General features: G+C 38.0%; 2 protein-coding genes across 10 annotated transcripts in view; both read left to right on the top strand.

Moving 5' to 3' along the window:
- The window catches only part of kcnip3b (Kv channel interacting protein 3b, calsenilin), a 32231-nt gene extending 28535 nt beyond the window's left edge, over positions 1 to 3696 (top strand). For all 3 annotated transcript variants that reach the window (XM_063898381.1, XM_063898383.1, XM_063898382.1), the window contains 6 exons: positions 870 to 994; positions 1089 to 1158; positions 1733 to 1911; positions 2095 to 2199; positions 2312 to 2374; positions 2572 to 3696. In XM_063898381.1, the coding sequence (XP_063754451.1) occupies positions 870 to 994; positions 1089 to 1158; positions 1733 to 1911; positions 2095 to 2199; positions 2312 to 2374; positions 2572 to 2619 (590 nt within the window). In that variant the 3' untranslated portion in view covers positions 2620 to 3696. The remainder of the gene's footprint in view (positions 1 to 869; positions 995 to 1088; positions 1159 to 1732; positions 1912 to 2094; positions 2200 to 2311; positions 2375 to 2571) is intronic.
- Positions 3697 to 6702: 3006 nt separating this feature from the next.
- slc23a2 (solute carrier family 23 member 2) overlaps positions 6703 to 19351 on the top strand; it is a 34924-nt gene continuing 22275 nt past the window's right edge. For 4 of the 7 annotated variants that reach the window (XM_063898359.1, XM_063898360.1, XM_063898361.1 and 1 more), the window contains exons 1-2: positions 6703 to 7012; positions 17477 to 17525. In XM_063898359.1, the coding sequence (XP_063754429.1) occupies positions 17477 to 17525 (49 nt within the window). In that variant the 5' untranslated portion in view covers positions 6703 to 7012. The remainder of the gene's footprint in view (positions 7013 to 17476; positions 17526 to 19351) is intronic. The other 3 variants (XM_063898364.1, XM_063898365.1, XM_063898366.1) reach the window with 2 other exon arrangements.

The following is a 19351-nucleotide window of genomic DNA, read 5'->3' on the forward strand; positions in this document are numbered from 1 at the left end:
TGTTAATGCCAAAACTGAATGTATGAACATTAATACTCCATGGTGGGCAACATGGGAGACCTCCTTTTGGATTTTTGAAAGAGGTCAGAGGTCGTCTCCTGCTGTCTCCTTCCCGCTGATCTCCAGGCGGTCCAATATCACAGAAATGTTTAAATTACCTCTGCTGTGGTTTTTATTTTTCACACAAGTATTGTATCTCACTGCTCTGCTGGAGGTTTTATCAGAATCTAACTTGATCAGTCTTTTCCATTGGACCACTCAGCGTGTCCTCTCAATGTCTGATCTGACTTGTTTTCTTTGTTTTGTTTTCTTCCCCTTACTATCGCTCTCTCACTGTTCTCCATTTACTCTCTTTCACTTCCCTTGGTTTCAACACCCCTCCTCCTCCTCCTCCTCCTCTCTTCTCTCTGTCTAAAGATGGTGAGTATAGCACCAACACCAACTTTAAGAACAATTCTCTCGTTCCTTTTTTGAATGGTTCCTTTTTTCCCACTCGTGCAGTGCTTTCTCTAAGTGTGTGTAAACCGGTAAACAATTTTATTTTAACTTTGACTTAATATTTCAAATTGACTGCTTCGATGCTACCGATCAAAATGTTTTGTGACATTTCCACCACAAAGAAAGCACCTCCTCTTCCTTTTTTACTCCCTTTCTTTTCCCTCTACAATTTTTTCTGAATCTCTCTCTTACACTGGCACGTTTTCCCCACCTGCTCTTTAACAAATGCCTCTCTGTTGAATGTGTGATCCCACCCCTCCCTGAATGTTGACCTGCATCCCCACACTTAATTTCTGCCCCATCCTCCCGCTTTTTCTCTCCATCTTTCTACCTCTACATCTCTTCCGTTTGTCTCTCTCTTCCTCCCACAGACAGCAGCGACAGTGACCTGGAGCTTTCGACGGTGCGTCACCAGCCGGAGGGTCTCGACCAGCTGCAGGCTCAGACCAAGTTCACCAGGAAGGAGCTGCAGTCCCTTTACCGAGGCTTCAAGAACGTACGTCCTCTTCATGGCTTTACCACCATTACTAGGCTTTATATAGACTCGGGTTATTCTGTATGTATCTTTTTTTTCTTCCTCTTTTGAGCAGGAGTGTCCCAGTGGGCTGGTTGATGAGGAGACATTCAAGACCATCTATTCTCAGTTCTTTCCCCAAGGAGGTTAGACGTTAAAACAATTTCTCTCCTTTCTGTCATCTGTCATTTCTTGTTAGGGACTTTGTGAAAATGACTAGGGAGGCTGTGGGGAAGAGAAGGTTTAATTATTATTACTTGGTCTGAAATGTTTAGGAAACAATATTTTCTCTCAAACTTTTCATAAGATTTACTGTAAAAAAAACAAAACAGTTTTTTTACATGGCAAAGGCTAATTTGTTATCAGCCTTATACTGTAGATGTAGTTCAGAAGGGGCCTGCTACACAAATACAAACTAGTAATTATGACAGGAACAGAGGAGGAAGTCATTTGACATAGTATAAAAGACACTGATATCTCCTGTTTAAGTGGCAGCATTAGTGTGAGGATAAAGTAAAGTATCCATTATGTAAAAACAGTCTTGAGTCTTGCATTTTAAGAATTATAACACGTAAAATATTTAGAGCAAAAGTAGTGTAGTATTAAGAAATAAGGGGACTATAATTATTTGGTAAGAAGAAAAAGTAATTTGAGCTGCTAAATAGCTTGGGTAAAAAGTAAGATATTTCCCTCTGACAAGTCCAACTTTTTTGCGCACAGATGCAACAACCTACGCTCACTTCCTGTTCAACGCATTTGACATCGACAGAAACGGTTCAATCCACTTCGAGGACTTTGTCATCGGTCTGTCGGTGCTGCTCAGAGGATCAGTCACAGAGAAGCTCAACTGGGCCTTCAACCTTTACGACATTAATAAAGATGGCTACATCACCAAAGAGGTTTGGGACATCGCCAGCATTTTAACTAAATCCAGGAAATTGTGCATCTTACAATCACATCCAGCTTCTCTTAATTACTTAATGCTTTCTGACTGAGCTGCTTTTATCATGAGAGATCTGGTGTTTAATCCTGACTCCTCCTTGTTTGTGAAGTGAACTCTGCTTTTGTCTTGTACTCATCAGGAGATGCTAGCAATTATGACATCCATCTACGACATGATGGGGAGGTACACTTACCCCTGTGTGCGAGATGAAGCACCCTCTGAACACGTGGACAAGTTCTTCCAGGTCTTGAATGCACGCCAATTCAAAACACACACTGTGCTTTTTTCGGAACATTTTAAATGACCCTCAAATTATTTTCTCTAATGTGTCTTCTGTCTTTGTATTTCTCCAACAGAAAATGGATAAAAACCGAGATGGAGTAGTGACCATTGAAGAGTTCATTGAGACCTGTCAGAAGGTGATGTCTATAACGTTATCAAAGTTACTCATCAACACAAACACTATAGACATGTCAGGGATCAATGACAATATGATCTTACTTTTTGCCACTGAGGTCACATGATAAAAATACAAATATAATGCCTAGAATTGTAAACCTGAAACTTGTCTACTTCAGACTGTTTGTGACAGATGTTTTTCTTCTTGATTTTCCAGGACGAGAACATCATGAACTCCATGCAGCTGTTTGAGAATGTGATATAAGGGAACCCCCCTGCACAAAACACTAAAACAAAGCACGCTCAACTCAAACTCACCCTGGCACATAATGTAGGTACTCCAAAGGCACAGGAACTAGACTTTTTTTTCTATGTCTCGCTACGCTCCTTTAGCTGTATCCTGCAAACTGCTTCTGGATTAAAAAGACTGATACGGACAGAAGAAGAGAAGAGCTTCCTGGGTGAAAATTCCCCATCTGTCTAGTCTGTCTTTGGGTCCTAAATGAAGAACACGGAAAATCTTCCCGAGTTTTTATCGTCAGACAAAAATAATCAACAAGATATGGAGAAGGTCACTATAATCTTCTGACCTGAGCACACAAGAATATGAGCTAAAAGCACTAATCTGTCTTCTCTTTATTCTCTCTCTCTCACACACACACACACACACACACACACACACACACACACACACACACACACACACACACACACACACACACACAAACACCTGCTGTTTCCTCAAAAGTTTTAAAGCACCAGATGAAGTGAACTAGTAAATAAATCAAGAAAAAAAAGAGAGAAATAATGTAAAGCATGTTTGTCATCAAATATGTGATGTGGAATTAGCTTGCACTACAGTTTTATGAATATGTATCATGCGCCTGAAGTAAAGACACTGTAGATACCTGCACCTGAAACACCACTGGTGTGTATGTATATATGTATAGTTAATAATTATAGATAGATATATATATATATCCTACCTTGTATTGGTCTCATTTGTGCTGCACCAGGCGATAAACAGGACCAGAAAATTATATTTATTTTAGGAATTTCTGTTTAACATCATGATTAGTCGCAGTTCTTCACTGATTATACACATTTTTCCTTATTTTCTATTTTGGAAGATTATGTTTAGCTGGTCAGATTGGGAATGTGAGTTTGTATGATACAGTGAAAAACAAAATGACTGTTAAAAGGTTCTCCTCATACTGTATTAAGGCTTTCTGTCTTGTTTTTTCAGTGTCTACAAGCATGCTGACTCTTAAGTGCCACAGTATTATGTTCAGTACAGTAGGACCTTTGTGATGTCAGTTGATTAAAGACGCTCTCAACAGCTGCGACTTCTCTTCACTATATTTCTCCTATGCTTTCAGATGACGTGGCGGCAAACATTGTGATGAACAAACTTCAGTAAAATTACATTAACCCGTATAATCCCTGGCCAAAAGCTGTTCTCATTTATCAGCCCACCAAAGTCCCTTTAGAGCTTCAAATAAGGATTTATTAAACATTTTCATTTTCAGACTAATTATGGTTGGTTGATGTTAGTAGGAGCATTTTTTTGGACTTGTTAAGTTGTAAGATATGACAGCTCATTACAGATTACTAACAAAACTAACCAGTGTAATATGTGAGGTTTTTGTTGAAACTCGTATAAAATAGAAGACCATTTAAATATCAAAGATTATCTCAGAGTAACTTACTTTCCCTACAATTAAACCACATCCCTAATCTTCATGGAATGACTCAACACCTAAACTGTGAAAAGTTCACTTACAAGTTCTTATTTTGAACCCTTGGCATGAAGTATGTTGTAGAAAGACTTGAAACTGATTATGATAACCTTGATGAATCCAAAATTAAAGAAATAGAGACAGAATTATTTGGATGTCAATAATTTGAAGTTACAAAATGTAGTCTTTTAAATGTACCTTTTCCAGTGTGAGTTGCCTTTGCCTGATTTTTGTGTCTTAATTTGTTGTTCCTTTTTGTGTTTTCTGACTTTGACTATGTATTCCTGTACTTTTGTTTATGCTGCAGCCTTTCTTGGCAAGTTCTTCATTGTGAAGGAGATTATTGATCACAATGGGATGCACACGCTTTATTGTTATATTGTTACAGCTCACTTTGCTCGTAAGGACTGAAGCTGTTGATAAGTTGATTGACAGCAATATATCAATTCAAATGTTTAAATCTTAAAATATTTTAAAAAGCTTGCGAGCAAGTGAGACATGCGAGTGTTCATACAGGTGTACAGTTCAAGTTATACCCATGTGAAAACACCATTTACTGCTGCAGCTCCTTTTGTGTTGAATGTTGACATGTGAAGATTTCAACATGTGATAACATGTTATGCAGGTTGTTGGGGAATGGGTATACATTCACTGTAGTAACTTATTCTTATTCCCTATATATTTACAACTTAAAAACAGAGCCCTCATAAAAACTGTTAACCTGCGAAGGAAATTTTGTTCTGTATTCATTTTGACGTGACAGATTAATAATTCTAATTAACTTCATTCATCTAGCTATTTTTGAAACAACAAATGTTTAAAAGTAATTTCAGTTATTAAACATGGCAGAGAATAAGGCCTTCATATACATTGGGTTTTAAGGAAGGATTTAGCAGGATTTAAGTGTGACATCGGGCAACAACCGCTTTGAAAAAGGACTTGTGAATAAGTTATTTTGATTTGGATGTTGTTAGAAATCCCCATTTGCTTCAGTCTTACTTCTCTCAAACCTAATGTTCATTATGGGGTTACGTTTTTTTTCCTTTGCCCTGCTGAGCCCCCTTGCAGGTTAATCTTGTCTGATCATGAATCTAGAGATCAGATTCATTCTAATGTTGCTCCTTTGTGTGTACTGGTTAGTCACAGGCTTCTAGTTGGACAATGCACCATGCCAACAACTCGTGTCGGCTTGTCCTCTGCTCCTGAGATACCAAGTGGCCAATATATTTAGTATTACAGCTTCCATAATAAATCTTTGCCCCTTTCAGGTAGGTTGTTGTAATGTTATTGATAATCCAAACTTGCATTTCATTAAAACAATATAACTGTCAGGAACAAACTTTAAACCAAAATGCAACACACGAGAGACCAGGGAAAGTCAGTATCTCCAGCTTTATATACAGCAGTTTGAACTGAACAGTTCTGGTACAAGACAAACCAGCAGAGAGTAGGAAAAGGGCAGATCGGGGACAGGCGAGGCTTCCAGGAGTAGGAAAGACAGGAGACGCAGGCACAGGCAACATTTCTAAATTTTTATTTGGGTGAGCTTTAAAACATTTTAGGTTGGCTGAAGCCCATCTGAAATATTTGAAAACACCTAAAATACAGGCGACGCAGAAAAGCCCACCTAAAAGAGGCCTAGCTACGCCACTGTTGCAAAGTACGATCTGGCACTGAGGTGAGAGTGAAGGGGGCCTATATAGCCTACTAGTTGAGCTGATGGGTGCAACAGAGTCTGAGAGAAACATGGTGTGGCTACCAGGTAACTAAGGAGAATGAGAAATACTAATGCAGAAAATAGGTGAGTGAGGGAGCAGACTGTGACAATAACCTTTATACACTATAGTAATTTGTGCTGTAAATGTTCCTGAATTTTAAATGGAAATGTACTCAAGCAAGACCATACTTGGTTGTGATTATCTAAGTCTGAGTTCAGTAATCCCTTTAACCCCTCACGTGTTCGTCATGGCACATTTCAAAAACCAAATGCCATGTTCTTAAAAAAAATGTCAACTCCTGTAACACTCAATTAATGGATAACCTTCTCTTTTGAACCACTAAAAGAGTAGTTGAGAGATACGTTTCCCTCGGTTCTGAATAAAATAATTTGGTGAAGACAACACAATACTAAAAACAAGTCCAGAACAAGGTACAAGACAAGGTAAGCAAAACACGTGTCCTGTTCCCTGAGGAAATTCAATAACCTCACAGACCAGAAGATGTGTTGCTGCTTGTTGACGTTATCCAACGTTGTGGCAATGTATTATATCATACAAATAGCAAAAGACAGTACAAACGTACAACCATCAGGTGGCGGTGTGGTGGAATACATCAGCCTGTAGGCAGCACAGTGTATGGCACTAGCAGAAAGATTCCATTTCATTTTTTAAGGAGGTGGGTGAACGTGCTGGTTAAGTAACTACCCAGAAAAAAAGAGAAGCTTATGCAAGAAAGGTTATTATTACAAAACCCGATGAAGGCGCTGTCACTGACCATCCTCACAGTGGAGGATGGGGGTGGTTGCGTCACCGCTGAACCGCCTCTGATTGGCTATTCCGTTGTTCCAAGGCGGGGCGAGAGGAAGGCGCTTTACGTCACGGGTGGATGTGGGCATGCGTGAGTACGAACGTCAACCCCGTGTCTTTATGAAAGGCGAAATCCCTCTGTGAGCAGCAGCTGTCTAAAGGAACCGGTTAATGTAGGAGGAAAAGAAGCTCGTCTCAGAAGAACCGGGCTAGAAGACGGTCCCATCTCCTCAACACAGTCTGCTCAGCGTGGGTTATCCTTTCGGCTACAAGTGTAAGCTAGCTGCACCCTCCTCCTCCTCACCGTGCAACAACACACACCACGGGGACGAGCCGACGGACGTAACGTTAGCCGAGAAGGGAAGTGGGCTCCGGCTTCTCTTTCATCAGGCAGGTGAGGACAAAACGTGCCATCTTTAATCGCATTAGACACTGATATCACACATGTGGAGGTGTTGGGAAGCTGCACATGTAGAAGCCCCGGCTCTATGCTAACCGGCGGGAGGTAACGAGTAGCGGTGAGAGATGATCGTTACCGGAGAGACGGGCTGTGTGACCGTGTGTCGGTCTGTCTGCTGATGCCGGAGTGTGACCGTGAAACACAAGGCCTCATTACCCCTCACCTTTACCCTCTTTAAAACGACAAAATATTGAAAAGAAATACCAAAACAAAACATTGCTTATATTTTTTAGTGCGTAGCCCACCCGCCTCAAGCTTTACAACCAGATGTTAGGGCTTTATTGAGACTTTATATATGTGTTATCACAATAATATAATGATCATGCAAATTCGAAGGTTTTATGCACACGCTATAGTAGCTACAGTGTAGGTATCGCAATGAACCTCTTAAGCCTCAGTCTCCTTCACCAATGCAACATTAATATGTATACATAACATAACCATTAATCAATAGTGACCAATGTACAAGTGCTTAACAAGTCACCTTTATGCATGTTAAATAGAATAAGATGAGCTAAAAACAGAATGTAAATTGAATACTGTACACCAGAATAGAAAGACTCACACAAAAAGAAGTCAAGCCACCAGAACTACTACAAATGCCTGTCACTGTATGTACATATCAGGTGGTTAAAGAAGTGACAAGTATTACTATTTATAATGTGACGATTGAAAATATATATATGAACTCGTGCAGATTGTACACAAGGCAAACATAACCAGCAGCAACTCCCAAAAAACGTAACTGGGACGCCAGTGCTTATTTGGTCATTAGGATTTATTGGCTCCTGATAATAGGGTCGTCCTGGAAACGTGTGTGTGTATGTGTGTCATAGGCAAACACATTATTACTGGAAGGGTAAGTTGAAATGCAAAGTATGGAAGTAATCATGTCATAATGATGGATATACGCTGTCTTCCAGTCCAGCTTCAACCGACTCATCTGCAAGTCCAAATAACTGAGAACGCTGCTGCCAGGGGCCTGAAAAAAACTTTAAAATATGTCCAGTCACTCAGTAAATTGATTTCAAAATGTGCTACTTGATCTTGCCCTACAAATCTCTCTCCTCTGACCTATTTAGTCATATTGGACTGGCTTACTGGTTGTCCCAGGAGCTCTGACTCTGTGAGCTTTCCAATAAAGTTAGGTTTTACAATAACTTCTCTAACCCTATAATGGCTAGGAGCTTTTGATTTTTAGCTTAACTTCTTAAATAACCTTTGTCTTATCTGGATGTTGAGGTTTTCTCCTTTAACTTCTGTATCTCTTGTCGGTAGTTTTGTAACATTGAGGTGAACAAAAAATGTATTGAAAAGGACAATAAGCTACTAAAACATATTCTATAACGACAAAAAATTACCTAATTCTGACACCAATGCTTATTTTATCCCTGTCATTAAAAACTACAGGCCTTAATAAGGCCATTATAATATTGTTTCTTAAACTATTATTCTAGCTTAAGAGACCACAATTAAGTTTTCTTCTTACTAAATGTTGCTTTAAAGGCCACTACAATGTTTTGCTCTCACAGCCGAGCAATTCTCATAATGGCAGCTAGAAAATGGGACATGCTATGATACCGGTGTGATGGCCATCATTGCGCAAGTTATCTTTCAATTTATCAATTATAATAGCTTAAAATTCTGGTATGTGAGTTTTGTATCCATTAATCCAAGTCAATATTTGGTTTAACTGGGACAATTAAAGCAAGTCTGAAATATCTTCTGTGTCTGACAAGGCCTGGAGTTGATAACGGCTTGAAGTATTTTTATACCATATCCTCAGATGGTCACCTCGTATTTATTCATTTTCCAAAGATACTTGTGATCAAGATTCAGTAGTCCAGTACAATCCAGTTTTGAGGTTTTGAGTATTATTTACAAAACATCTGTGTACACAACTCTTTTCTTCAATGCAAATAGTTTGCCGTGCACTGTGCCTGCTGTTTGCACTAGACTCATGACTGGTAATCTTTACCTTGAAGCCAGACCAAAGGGTCTGCAAGTCCCTATCCACCAGGGGTTTATTTTAAATACACTATCAACTTGATTAAATGTGTTGTCTGCAAGTCAACCAGCAATATGTAATAGCAGCATTCTGCACAACATTGCACTTTAAATCCAAACAACTGTGGGAGAGCTTTTTTTTCAAAGTCAACATTTAGATAAAACAAGAGAACTTCCCTTTTCCTGACTCAAATAATTGTGTAGCAGTTTCAGTACAAAGTACTTTTTATTATCCTGCTGAATAACTGTTGGACCTAATCAAAAAACAATAATACATTTTTATTGTTTATTGTGAGTGTGCAGACAAGGAATTGAATGAAGTAGCTCTCAATACAGTACAATTCCAAAGCAAGCATTGAAGTGATGCCTGGTAATTGCCTCGTCACTGTGTCAGATGTGTTTGATGAATTTAGGATTTTGACATGGCGGACCTCAGACGTGCAGTTGTCATGGAAAGCCTTGTAGTCACAGCTGATAACTCTAGGTGGTGCCAGACTGATCAGCTGCTGTAAGGGTTTGAACACAAGTTGAGTAACAGCCAAATGTAGATAAAAGCCACATATGACCACATGTTATTTTACCAGCTTTAAGGTACATTTAGACCTGTAGTGATTGTTGTGTCTGTAAGTGTGATGGTTGAGCATCCAAAACAGAAAGCAACGTCACCAGCTATTAGGAGCAGACGCTTTGGTAATCTTTTGTTGTTCGAAAGTTCTGCATGCATCTACTTTAAGAGCCCTAACTACAGGTTCAGTGGCATGTGGGTTAGATGAGTTGGTTGGAGTCCTACGGTTGCTCAAGAGGAAGAAGAAAATAGTATGAAATGATATGTTTTGTTGATTCCCCAAACCCAAGACGAATATTAGACGGAAAAAACTAACAGATGAGGACTGTGGATTAGGAGATGGTAGTGTGCCAGTAAGTTTGATGAATATCTTATTTGTGTCTGTCATTGTTTAGGGTTGCAGCTCACTATTTTCACTGGTAATCTGCTATTTAGTTTCTAAAGCCAACATATAATTTACAAGGTGTGTTGGTTCAGTGCCACTTTTCTCAACTGGGCATCATGAAAGGTACAGTTAAGCCAATGAGCTGTGCTGCTTCTTGTAAGTCTAGAGTTGCTGCCTTTACTGTAGATCAATGTGTAAACAGGCTTATAAATGCGAAATTCCACATTTACTGGAAAGTTGCATTAATACAAATTAAGAAGTTAATCTGCAGTTGAGTTTACAGCAAAACCAATTTGAAGATTTAATGGTTCTTTTGAAATTATATGTCAAAGATTAGCTATGGTGTAATTATATAGATAAAAAGTTAAGTATTAGATCTAATAACTGTCACAATGTCGATTTTATATACAAAAAAAAGCTTTGCAACCTTTCAGAGTAGCTCTCCGACTCTCAGTAGGCTAAGTGAATACAGAGGATCACCTCACAGGATGTCGGCCAAGCAACAGGCAAAGTGAGGTGAGCTGGATCACCGTACTGGATTCTTGGCTCGGTCTGCCGCTGCCAGCATGTGAATAAGATTACACTTTAGTGCTGGGTCATGCTGGTCCTTCCCACTGCTTCGGGTAAAGGAGTGTGTGGTTATTGGTCATTTTTTAATATGCCATGGTTCTGAATAGTCTACCTTAAATAATATTTACTTTTTTCCCTTTGCACATCGGTATATTTTCTTCTCAGATATTGGTATATGAATTTAGCTCTATAATATAGTATAATATAATCCCCATTTCACTTTCTCTTTCTCTCTCTCCCCTTCATGAACACACACCCTAAGCAATATTTAGCGCTTTGTTTTAACACAAGAAGCATTAAACAACATAATCTGCATTATTAAACAGCTGTTGAACTATCTTAATCACTTAAACATAATGTGGAGAGAACAATATTGTTCTCCTCGGTGTCAGTGATGTTTGCTAGCTGTTACTTTGGGTCATGTTTTCAGGGATATCCGTTCCCTGTTGAGGATGTGGCCCGTAACAAATGCACAATAGCCCTTAATCTGCCCCCAAACACAGGAATGTCCTTTTTGTCAGTGTGGCGCTGTTATAGCTGCATTGATGACATGCATACACGAGTGCATCATTTTGCTGAGCCACATCTGCCCTTGTTTAACGAGTTGGTCAATAAATGCGCATTCGATAGATTTGTCTTTGTATTTTAAAGATTTGCTGAGTGGGAGGGAGGGTGTTTTGTAGAAAGAGACCAGTGGGGACACTTATTGATTTATTGGAGATCACTAGTAATTAAACTGTGGTGCAGATGCTAGTTTTCTAGTTGTATTTGCATGTTATTATTCATATTGGTATGCTTCTGTTTGTTTTCAAGTGTGTAACAGAGATTTCTTGTTTTTATTGTCTCTACCCTGCTATAGTGTGAACAGTTGAGTGTGACTCAAACCTTGAAGCACATCCTCGGGTATCTGTCCTGAAATATGCTCACCTTTTTGTTTATTCTACAAACAAAACAGAGCAGCTCAATAAAAGGAATTCCATTTGGTAAAACAGTAGAAAATCAAAATAAAATAAATATACTGAAAGTAAAAAGATATAAAAAAAGATAAATGTAATACATTTCAATTGAATTAAGATAGTAATGTTCAATGTTTCTAAAAACAAACGTTTTTTTGTGAATGGTGTAATGTAGGATCTCCTATCTGGCCTCTCTGCTTATCAGTATAGTTGAATAAATGCCAGGATGTACAAATGGCAAAAAATCTCATTAGGCACAACCCAGATTTTGTGCCTGACTTTCAGTCAGTTAAATGTTTTAGCATTTCCTTTGAGGGAATCATTTTGGTTTTGAAAGTACTGCAACTGAGAAATGACCCAAATAGTTTGTGTTATAATACACATTTTATCAGCAGCATGTCAGGTGATTGACACATAGCAACAGATTAAAGAGCATTTATTATGGATTGAGATACCAACTGTGTACTGGTATTGATATATTTGAGATTCATTTCTATGTCATAAAGTTGTTTCTTTTACCTAAAAATTTAAAAAAGAAAATTGTGGAAAATGCCAACCAAGGCTAAATGCCACTTCCCTATCTGGTATAATGAAGGTTCTATAACCCAAACACAATCAATTTGAAGATGTATCAAACTGATAAAGGCAGGACATTTTCTCATGAGTTGTTTATCCTTTTACACTCAAGAAATAAATGAGATGATGTGATGGTCACAACAGTTAAGAGTGTAAAAATGGTCTTTGCCTGCATTTACTCCTTGCTGGTCACCTTCATTGTACTCTGTGAGTTCATGTGGATCAATGTAAACTTTAAGTCCGACCAAAAGTCTTGTTTTGGGCCTCTACCATTGAGTTCTGGTATCAGATCTGCACGAGAGGAGCCTCACCCAGGGTCGCACATGTCTCCCTATCTCTCTCGGCCTTATTGGTTTGTTTGTTCTATTCTCTGTTATGCCAAATACTCGTCACAAGAGCCTGATCATTGTCTTGTATGAAAAACTCTGTATGATCTGAAGTGGCAGATCTCTACTGCACATGTGAAGTATCTTACATCTGTGGTACTACAGTCTGTAAACCTCACTGAACTGCTAAACAACAACAGAGTTTTTAAAACCTGCCTCTTAGCTAACCTCACAGTTAGTAAATCCTCCAGATCATTATGAAGTTGTTTGGCTGAAGGAAGGTCATCCGTCTCCAAAGCTACTGTACAAGACCATGAAACTGGTTTCCCCACTGGGAGCAACAGCAGGAGTCTGGGTCGGCTCAGGTAGGCTTAAAAGATTTCATCAACTTAAAGCAACAATGGATGCCTTTTTTAGTCTTAAATATCCCCGCTGGAGTTGATGGAAAAATGCCTGAGGCTGTGGGTGGTGGATACAACAAATCTTCCATTACATGCATTTGTTTCTGTCTAAGAAAAAAGGAACTTTAGTGTTTTAATCTAACCTTTAACAGCCACTCACGCGCTGCTGATAGCATGCTGTGTGGGTGTAGGTGTTTTTTGAGGGGGCTGGAAATGCATTTAAAGGCTGAATCTCTATTACACTGATCTAGATGTAGCTGTCTTCCCCGCTGCTTTGGTTTCTTAAACTAAAGAATGTGTTTGTACTCCACAGCATCGGGGTTCACCTGCTGTTAATCTGCTAAGCACCAGAGAAAGCAGCAATACATGGGCTTTACATTGTCCCAGATTATTAAAAAAGGCATAGCATAGGCCAAGTTTAATTGTATGTGTTATCTGGAAATCACTCATGTTCATGTACTATAATGAAACTGATCAGTCGGAATAACATCTTTGGTTGCGTTTTCTGCACAAATGACAGCCCCCTGCTGCTGTATTTTCCATCGTTACTTCTTTTACACCAGGTTTTTTGTCAAACATCCACCTTTGTCTTCCAGGCAGATATGACAGATGGAATCATTTTAAGTCGGTACATGATAACAGGTTGTTATAAAACCTGAAAAACCTAAAATGTTGACTATAATTAAATATGTTATGTCAACACATTTCACATTACTGTATTAGGTTAGTTGAAAGCAAACTAACCTAATACAGTAATGTGAAATTTGTTGACATAATGCCTTTAATTATAGTCAAAGTTAGAGTTTTTTTCAGTGAACAATGCTCTCCATTTAAAATAAATATACTGAGTGTACCCACTTTCAGCGGTGACTTTGCAAGTTTGTGTTACATCTAAATAATACTAAATACTTTAGATGTAACTGCTCACTGAAAGTTGGACTTGCATAAGTCAATGAAATTTGGATGCAGATAATGTTCCAGCTTTTATGAAAGTGTTTAAAGATGCTGATGATGCTAGTTTGTTCTTCCAGTTTAAGCCTGGGAAGAGAAATATTTGAGGATTCAAAGTGTATGTAACCTTAGACGGAAACATTCAGTTTACCTGGCTCACCCAAACTAGGGAAATGTTTTTAGATGACGTACTCAAGTTACAAAAAAAACAGGCTTCTGTTTGCATGATTCAGGAAGTAATTTATAACTTACGCCATCTTGCCGGTAAGCTGTGGGAAAAAAAGTGCTTGCTAAGAGCTTTGTTCGATAATTATCTGCACAGACAGATACCACTATAATTTCAGAAATACTTTATTAATCCCAAACTGGGAAATTTGTTCTTTCTCCAATTAAGCTGAACCCTTGTCCTACTAGTTTATACTTTTTATCATACCATCAAAGGTGCTTTACTCTGTCATTTAAATGTTCGGTCCTCATTCAATGTGGTCCTATTGACTCCATGAAACTATTCTGTTTCAGACACACAAACACGGATCTCTTGCTTTGTCTATTTTTCTTTTACGCAATATGCACAATTACTTCCTTACTTTATTTTCCTCTGGTGACACAAGTGGCATAACATGTTTTTCCTTATAGCAGTGCAACTTTACATATTGTTTTAATGTTGTTTTTTGACAGTTGTTTATTGTCATTTGGTATTCCTTATGTCAAATGTGTTGGTAGAATGAGGGTTTATGTGTTTGATATAGAAACACAAAAAAAAATCACATCCAAAGGCTTGCAAACACAAAAAATCATTGAAATGCATTGGAATTTGACAAGAATGCACAAAAACTAAACAAGGCTGTTAACCTTTGAAATGCAAAACCGACCTTGAAAGCAAGGGCGCCACTGTGCTACTTAATGTTTGGGAACATTTAGGGCAAAGCATTCCACTTCTGAATGGATGGGGTTAATCATTTAATATGTAAAAGAACATTATTTAACTTTTTTGTTTTTAAATAGCTTCTCAAAACACTTAGTTTCTTTGTGAATTGAGTTATTTTTTGTTAGATTCATACTATAATAGATGCAGTATGAACGGGTAATTTTAAGATGAAAACTTCTCTCGACTGAAACATATATAGTCTGTTGGCCTGCTGCCTCTGTAACTGTTCTATAGACAAACTGTCTTATCTCCATTCAACTCCGCTGAACTGAAAGTGGGTCGACCAATGTAAACTTGACTCGCAGTTGTTTTAGAATCCACCCTTTACCCCCCTGCCACACATACACACACTACACACATCCTGATACATACTAAGGTAAAGGCAATGAAATATTATATGTTCAAATTGTTTCGCAACATTTGTGAAACCAATTGTGATTTACAGGATTTGTTAAACTGCTTATTAAACTAAACAGGATAGAAACTGGCCCAGCTTTCCTCTGTTGGGATATTTCAGCAGACACTACACCACTTTATTGTTCGCTGTGAAACATTCCAGCGTCTTATTCAACGCTAACAATGATAAGCATTAGCATTCTTCTGTTATTTCCTGTAGTCACTAGTAACTTTCCATCACACCTGGTCCTTTCAGTCGGCTCTGATGGTTGTCATCTTTAAGGGATGTTATTAATGTGTTGACTCAGAGGTTTGCGATTGTACTTCTTTATATATTGCTTGTTTAGTCTTTGGCAGTGTCTAAACTTTTTTAGCAGAAACATTATTTATTATACTAAATTGAATTGGCCAAAAATGTATTGGCGATTATTCGGATAATCTAACCACTTATCCTCTTAGTTCCCGCTGCTCAGGAGTGGTCATTTTGTGATTTCTGAATTCTATGTCATTGTAAATGAATATCTTTGATCAGCCAAAGCCGTAAACATGAAGACATCGTGTTAACGGTGTTGTGTCATTGTAATGGGCATTTTTTAACTTTCAGAGTAATTGTCACGTGATGACAGTGTCTGGGAATTCAATGCTTTTTTTATGAGATTGTACAAATTCTGACAAGTCTTACGTTACTCTCAAACCCGCTGCTGGCGTAACGCAGTTTAGAATGTGTTTGAACTTTAGACTGACCTCTGGATAGTATGCTGCTTATACACACACGTTACATGCTCGCATACACACATTTTACATTAGAGATGAGCCCGCCAACACAAGCCAAGTACAAGCTTGCACAGGATCCTCAGATCAGGTTACCATGGTTTTAGATCCAGCCTGCTTTCTCTGGGATGACTTAAAACTACCACCGCAGTTGCCTTTGTTTCACCTTGCTCTATTTTATCTCCTGTGCTACACTCTTTTTTTTCTCTGATACTCTCTTTTAAACACGCACATTTTTCTTGATTTTATCCTTTTAAATGTTGTCTTTAACATATTGTTATAGTTATTTATTGTTTATGAAACTGCAGAATTCTCCTCTGTTACATTGACTGGCTTTCAGTTCTCTCTTCTCTCACGTCAGGTCCCTGTGTTTCTTGTTTTCTCACTCTTGTGTTTTTTTTAGTCCCTTGAAAATCAGTGAAAAAGGGCTTTTGAGCAAATTTCATGCTGATGGATGTATAAAGAGAAAGGTCATGCTCAAATACCATGGTTCTTCTGGTGTTAGCATATGCCTCATCTGAGTTTTAATCACACCGAGGTTGCTGGGATACTTTGTCACACTCCTCATCTCACAACTGACTCCAAGTACTGACAGAAAGCCACTGGCCAGGCAGCACTTAGCTTAATGCTGCCGTATGCCGTATACAGAAATGATCTGAAAGGCTAACGTTGGGTTGATTTTGTAATCATGACATTGACCAAGGATTGTTCTACTTTGATGAAGATTCAGCCAATGATTCTATCAAATATAATTGAGCCCATTATTCCAGGGCTGCCCTATATGTGGACAAAAGATAGAATATAGCAAAAATATTGTTATAGAATTTTAAATGTGTACTCTGTTCAGCCTTTCTGCTGCTTTCAGTATTTAAGTACTTGCAATATACCTGTACATGTTATCATTTTGATATTGGAGACAGCGGACTGGATGGTCAATCGAAGATCTTTTTCATCCTTAGTTCAAATCTTAAATGATCATGTGACTCATTTTTCTAGCCTAGGGTATGTCTTAATTTAATGTGCCTAACTCAGAAGAAACAAAAGTCTCATTCTTATAAAGCAAAATGATCTTTTATGAATGAGCCCCTTTGCACCTGCCTTTTTATCAGTTTATAATATGAGAATACAGGAGTATTGATACATAAATCAGAGTAAATGCAGGGTTTTGATCAACAGTTCCTCTTGAAAGGCTATTCTTTTGAAGTGTCAAGTTAAATTAAGGAATCTTTCTTCAGATATTAGCCATCATATAAGTCCATCATGATTTGGAGAGTTTGCCTATGCCTGCCTTTATGCTCTGTAGAAAACCTAATTGGAACATAATGTACTCTTGCTGCCTCCTAAAGCCACGTCTCACCTGAGAATCTGAGTTTTATTTAACACATCAGTCATACTATGCACACTAACTTCTGCTTGTGATTTAAATGCTGTCTGTCAAATTAACTTATGTCTCGCCTCCCTCCTCCGTCTCCTTCTTCCTTTGCCTCCTCCCCCTTCTCTTCTTCTCTTTCTTCTTCTCCTTATTCTGCCTCCTCCTTTCCCCTATCTCTTGCCCCTTCCACACAGATGCTCCCAGCCGCCCAGCTTGACAGGAGTGATGGGATGTGTCAGCTAGGTATTACACCTATCCCAACATTTTACAATTTAAAAACAATTAATTACTTTTGGAAAAGTAAATATAAGTATATAGATATATATAAATATAGGTATCATTGCCTTTTTATATTAAAAATTACAATTATTTTGTGTAAATTAATCTCAAAGTCTTAATGGGCACTTTCCATGAAGGATAAAGAACTAACCAAGGCAACGGTCTCAGACCAAATGTTGTCTTGGTTAAATGGTTAATAATTGGGTCAAACCTAAAGTAACAGTTATTCTTGCTGTTTCCCTTTGTGTTTTTTTCTGTCTAATGTAAGAGATTTTTATTTATTTTTTACAGTAAATTTGGTCATTTTGTTCTTTATTTTGGCCAATAAACCTAAAAGAAGTAATTGATTGTAGACACGCGCACTCTGCGGAACACGTTTAAAAGTATGTTTGGCAGAAATCATCAGAGTTTGAAATGCAATGGATGTCATACTTCTACCATCTAAGCAGACGTATAATGGTAAATGAGAAAATGATAATCGAACAAACAAGCACATAGTCACTTTGTGTTTTGTTTAGACTTTGCTTGATTCCTTAGTATGATAGATATGAAATATAGGAAATGGCCTTTCATTTAATAAACTAGCTTTACTTGGGTGCTCAGGGGATGAAGGAAACCGGATCCTTATATCGCCCATCTAAGAATAATTACGTAAAGGCCAGGGTCAACATTTGAAGGCCTCAGTGTTCCTTTATATATATATATTGTTAGGGTTTCAACACCTCTTCGCAATAAAACCATGATGTTCATGTGTTTTGTGTGCTTCACTTTATATTTACAATGCTCACTTAATCCAGTGTGTGGTAAAATATTTATTCTAAGTTTCTCGTACCTTTGGTTCTAATATGTTAAGTAACTGAGAGTAAGTGATTAATTGAACAAGAGGCCCTGACTGTTACAAAGAGATTGCCAGCGTCAGCCAAAGGTCAGGGGTGGGATAGAGCTACATAACTCACGGTTTGTTTTACACACAACACAAAAGTCACAAGGAATTAGACCTTAGTCCTCCATCCCTTCTAGGACAAGGATCTCCTCTCCAGCAAACATCTGTCCATGGTTCACTCTTTTCCAACTCTTTGCATTATTTCTCCTCTGTGTATTTGCTTTCTCCTCTCTTCTCAGAAATGTTGGTAACATTGATTTAAAAAATCATAAACCTTGAAATTGTAATTTTAAAGAGAACAAAATATCAATCATTCTTTTGAGTATTTAAGGATTGTTGTTCTTTTAGGAGAATTAATCTGCAGATTCATTACCTGATCATTTTTGCAAATAAGTCTGTAAAATGTCCGTAAATAAAAGAAACTAAGACCATTATTCATATTTGTATCACATTAGATAAAACCAATCCATTAATCATCACAATTAAGCTAAAACCTGTCACTTCTTAGTATTTTCGCTTGAAAACGTACATCTTTAATTTATTACCCACAGTAGTGAAGTTATGAAAGCTAAAACTGAGACCGTGTCATAACCTACCAACGGACAGGCAGCCACTAAACCGACCGGTTACCGGTTCTCACACAATTAATTAAAAAATACTGCTCTACCACTTCTACGACAAACTGACATCCTCTCTCTGCCTCCTGCTCTGTTTCTATCATCAACTATAAATCACTGTTCCTCCTTTCTATCAAACATGTGTTCACACCTCACTATTTTATGCTGCATATTGAGTTCTCTCTTTCCTTCATATATGGATAATTGTTGCCTTTAACATACTTTTGTCATCCAAAATCGAAGGGACAAAAACAACAAGAGTGCTGAGATAAGTTTCTAATCAACAAGAA

This window comes from Eleginops maclovinus, chromosome 12 (assembly GCF_036324505.1).
Source record: "Eleginops maclovinus isolate JMC-PN-2008 ecotype Puerto Natales chromosome 12, JC_Emac_rtc_rv5, whole genome shotgun sequence".
NCBI classification, from domain to species: domain Eukaryota; kingdom Metazoa; phylum Chordata; class Actinopteri; order Perciformes; family Eleginopidae; genus Eleginops; species Eleginops maclovinus.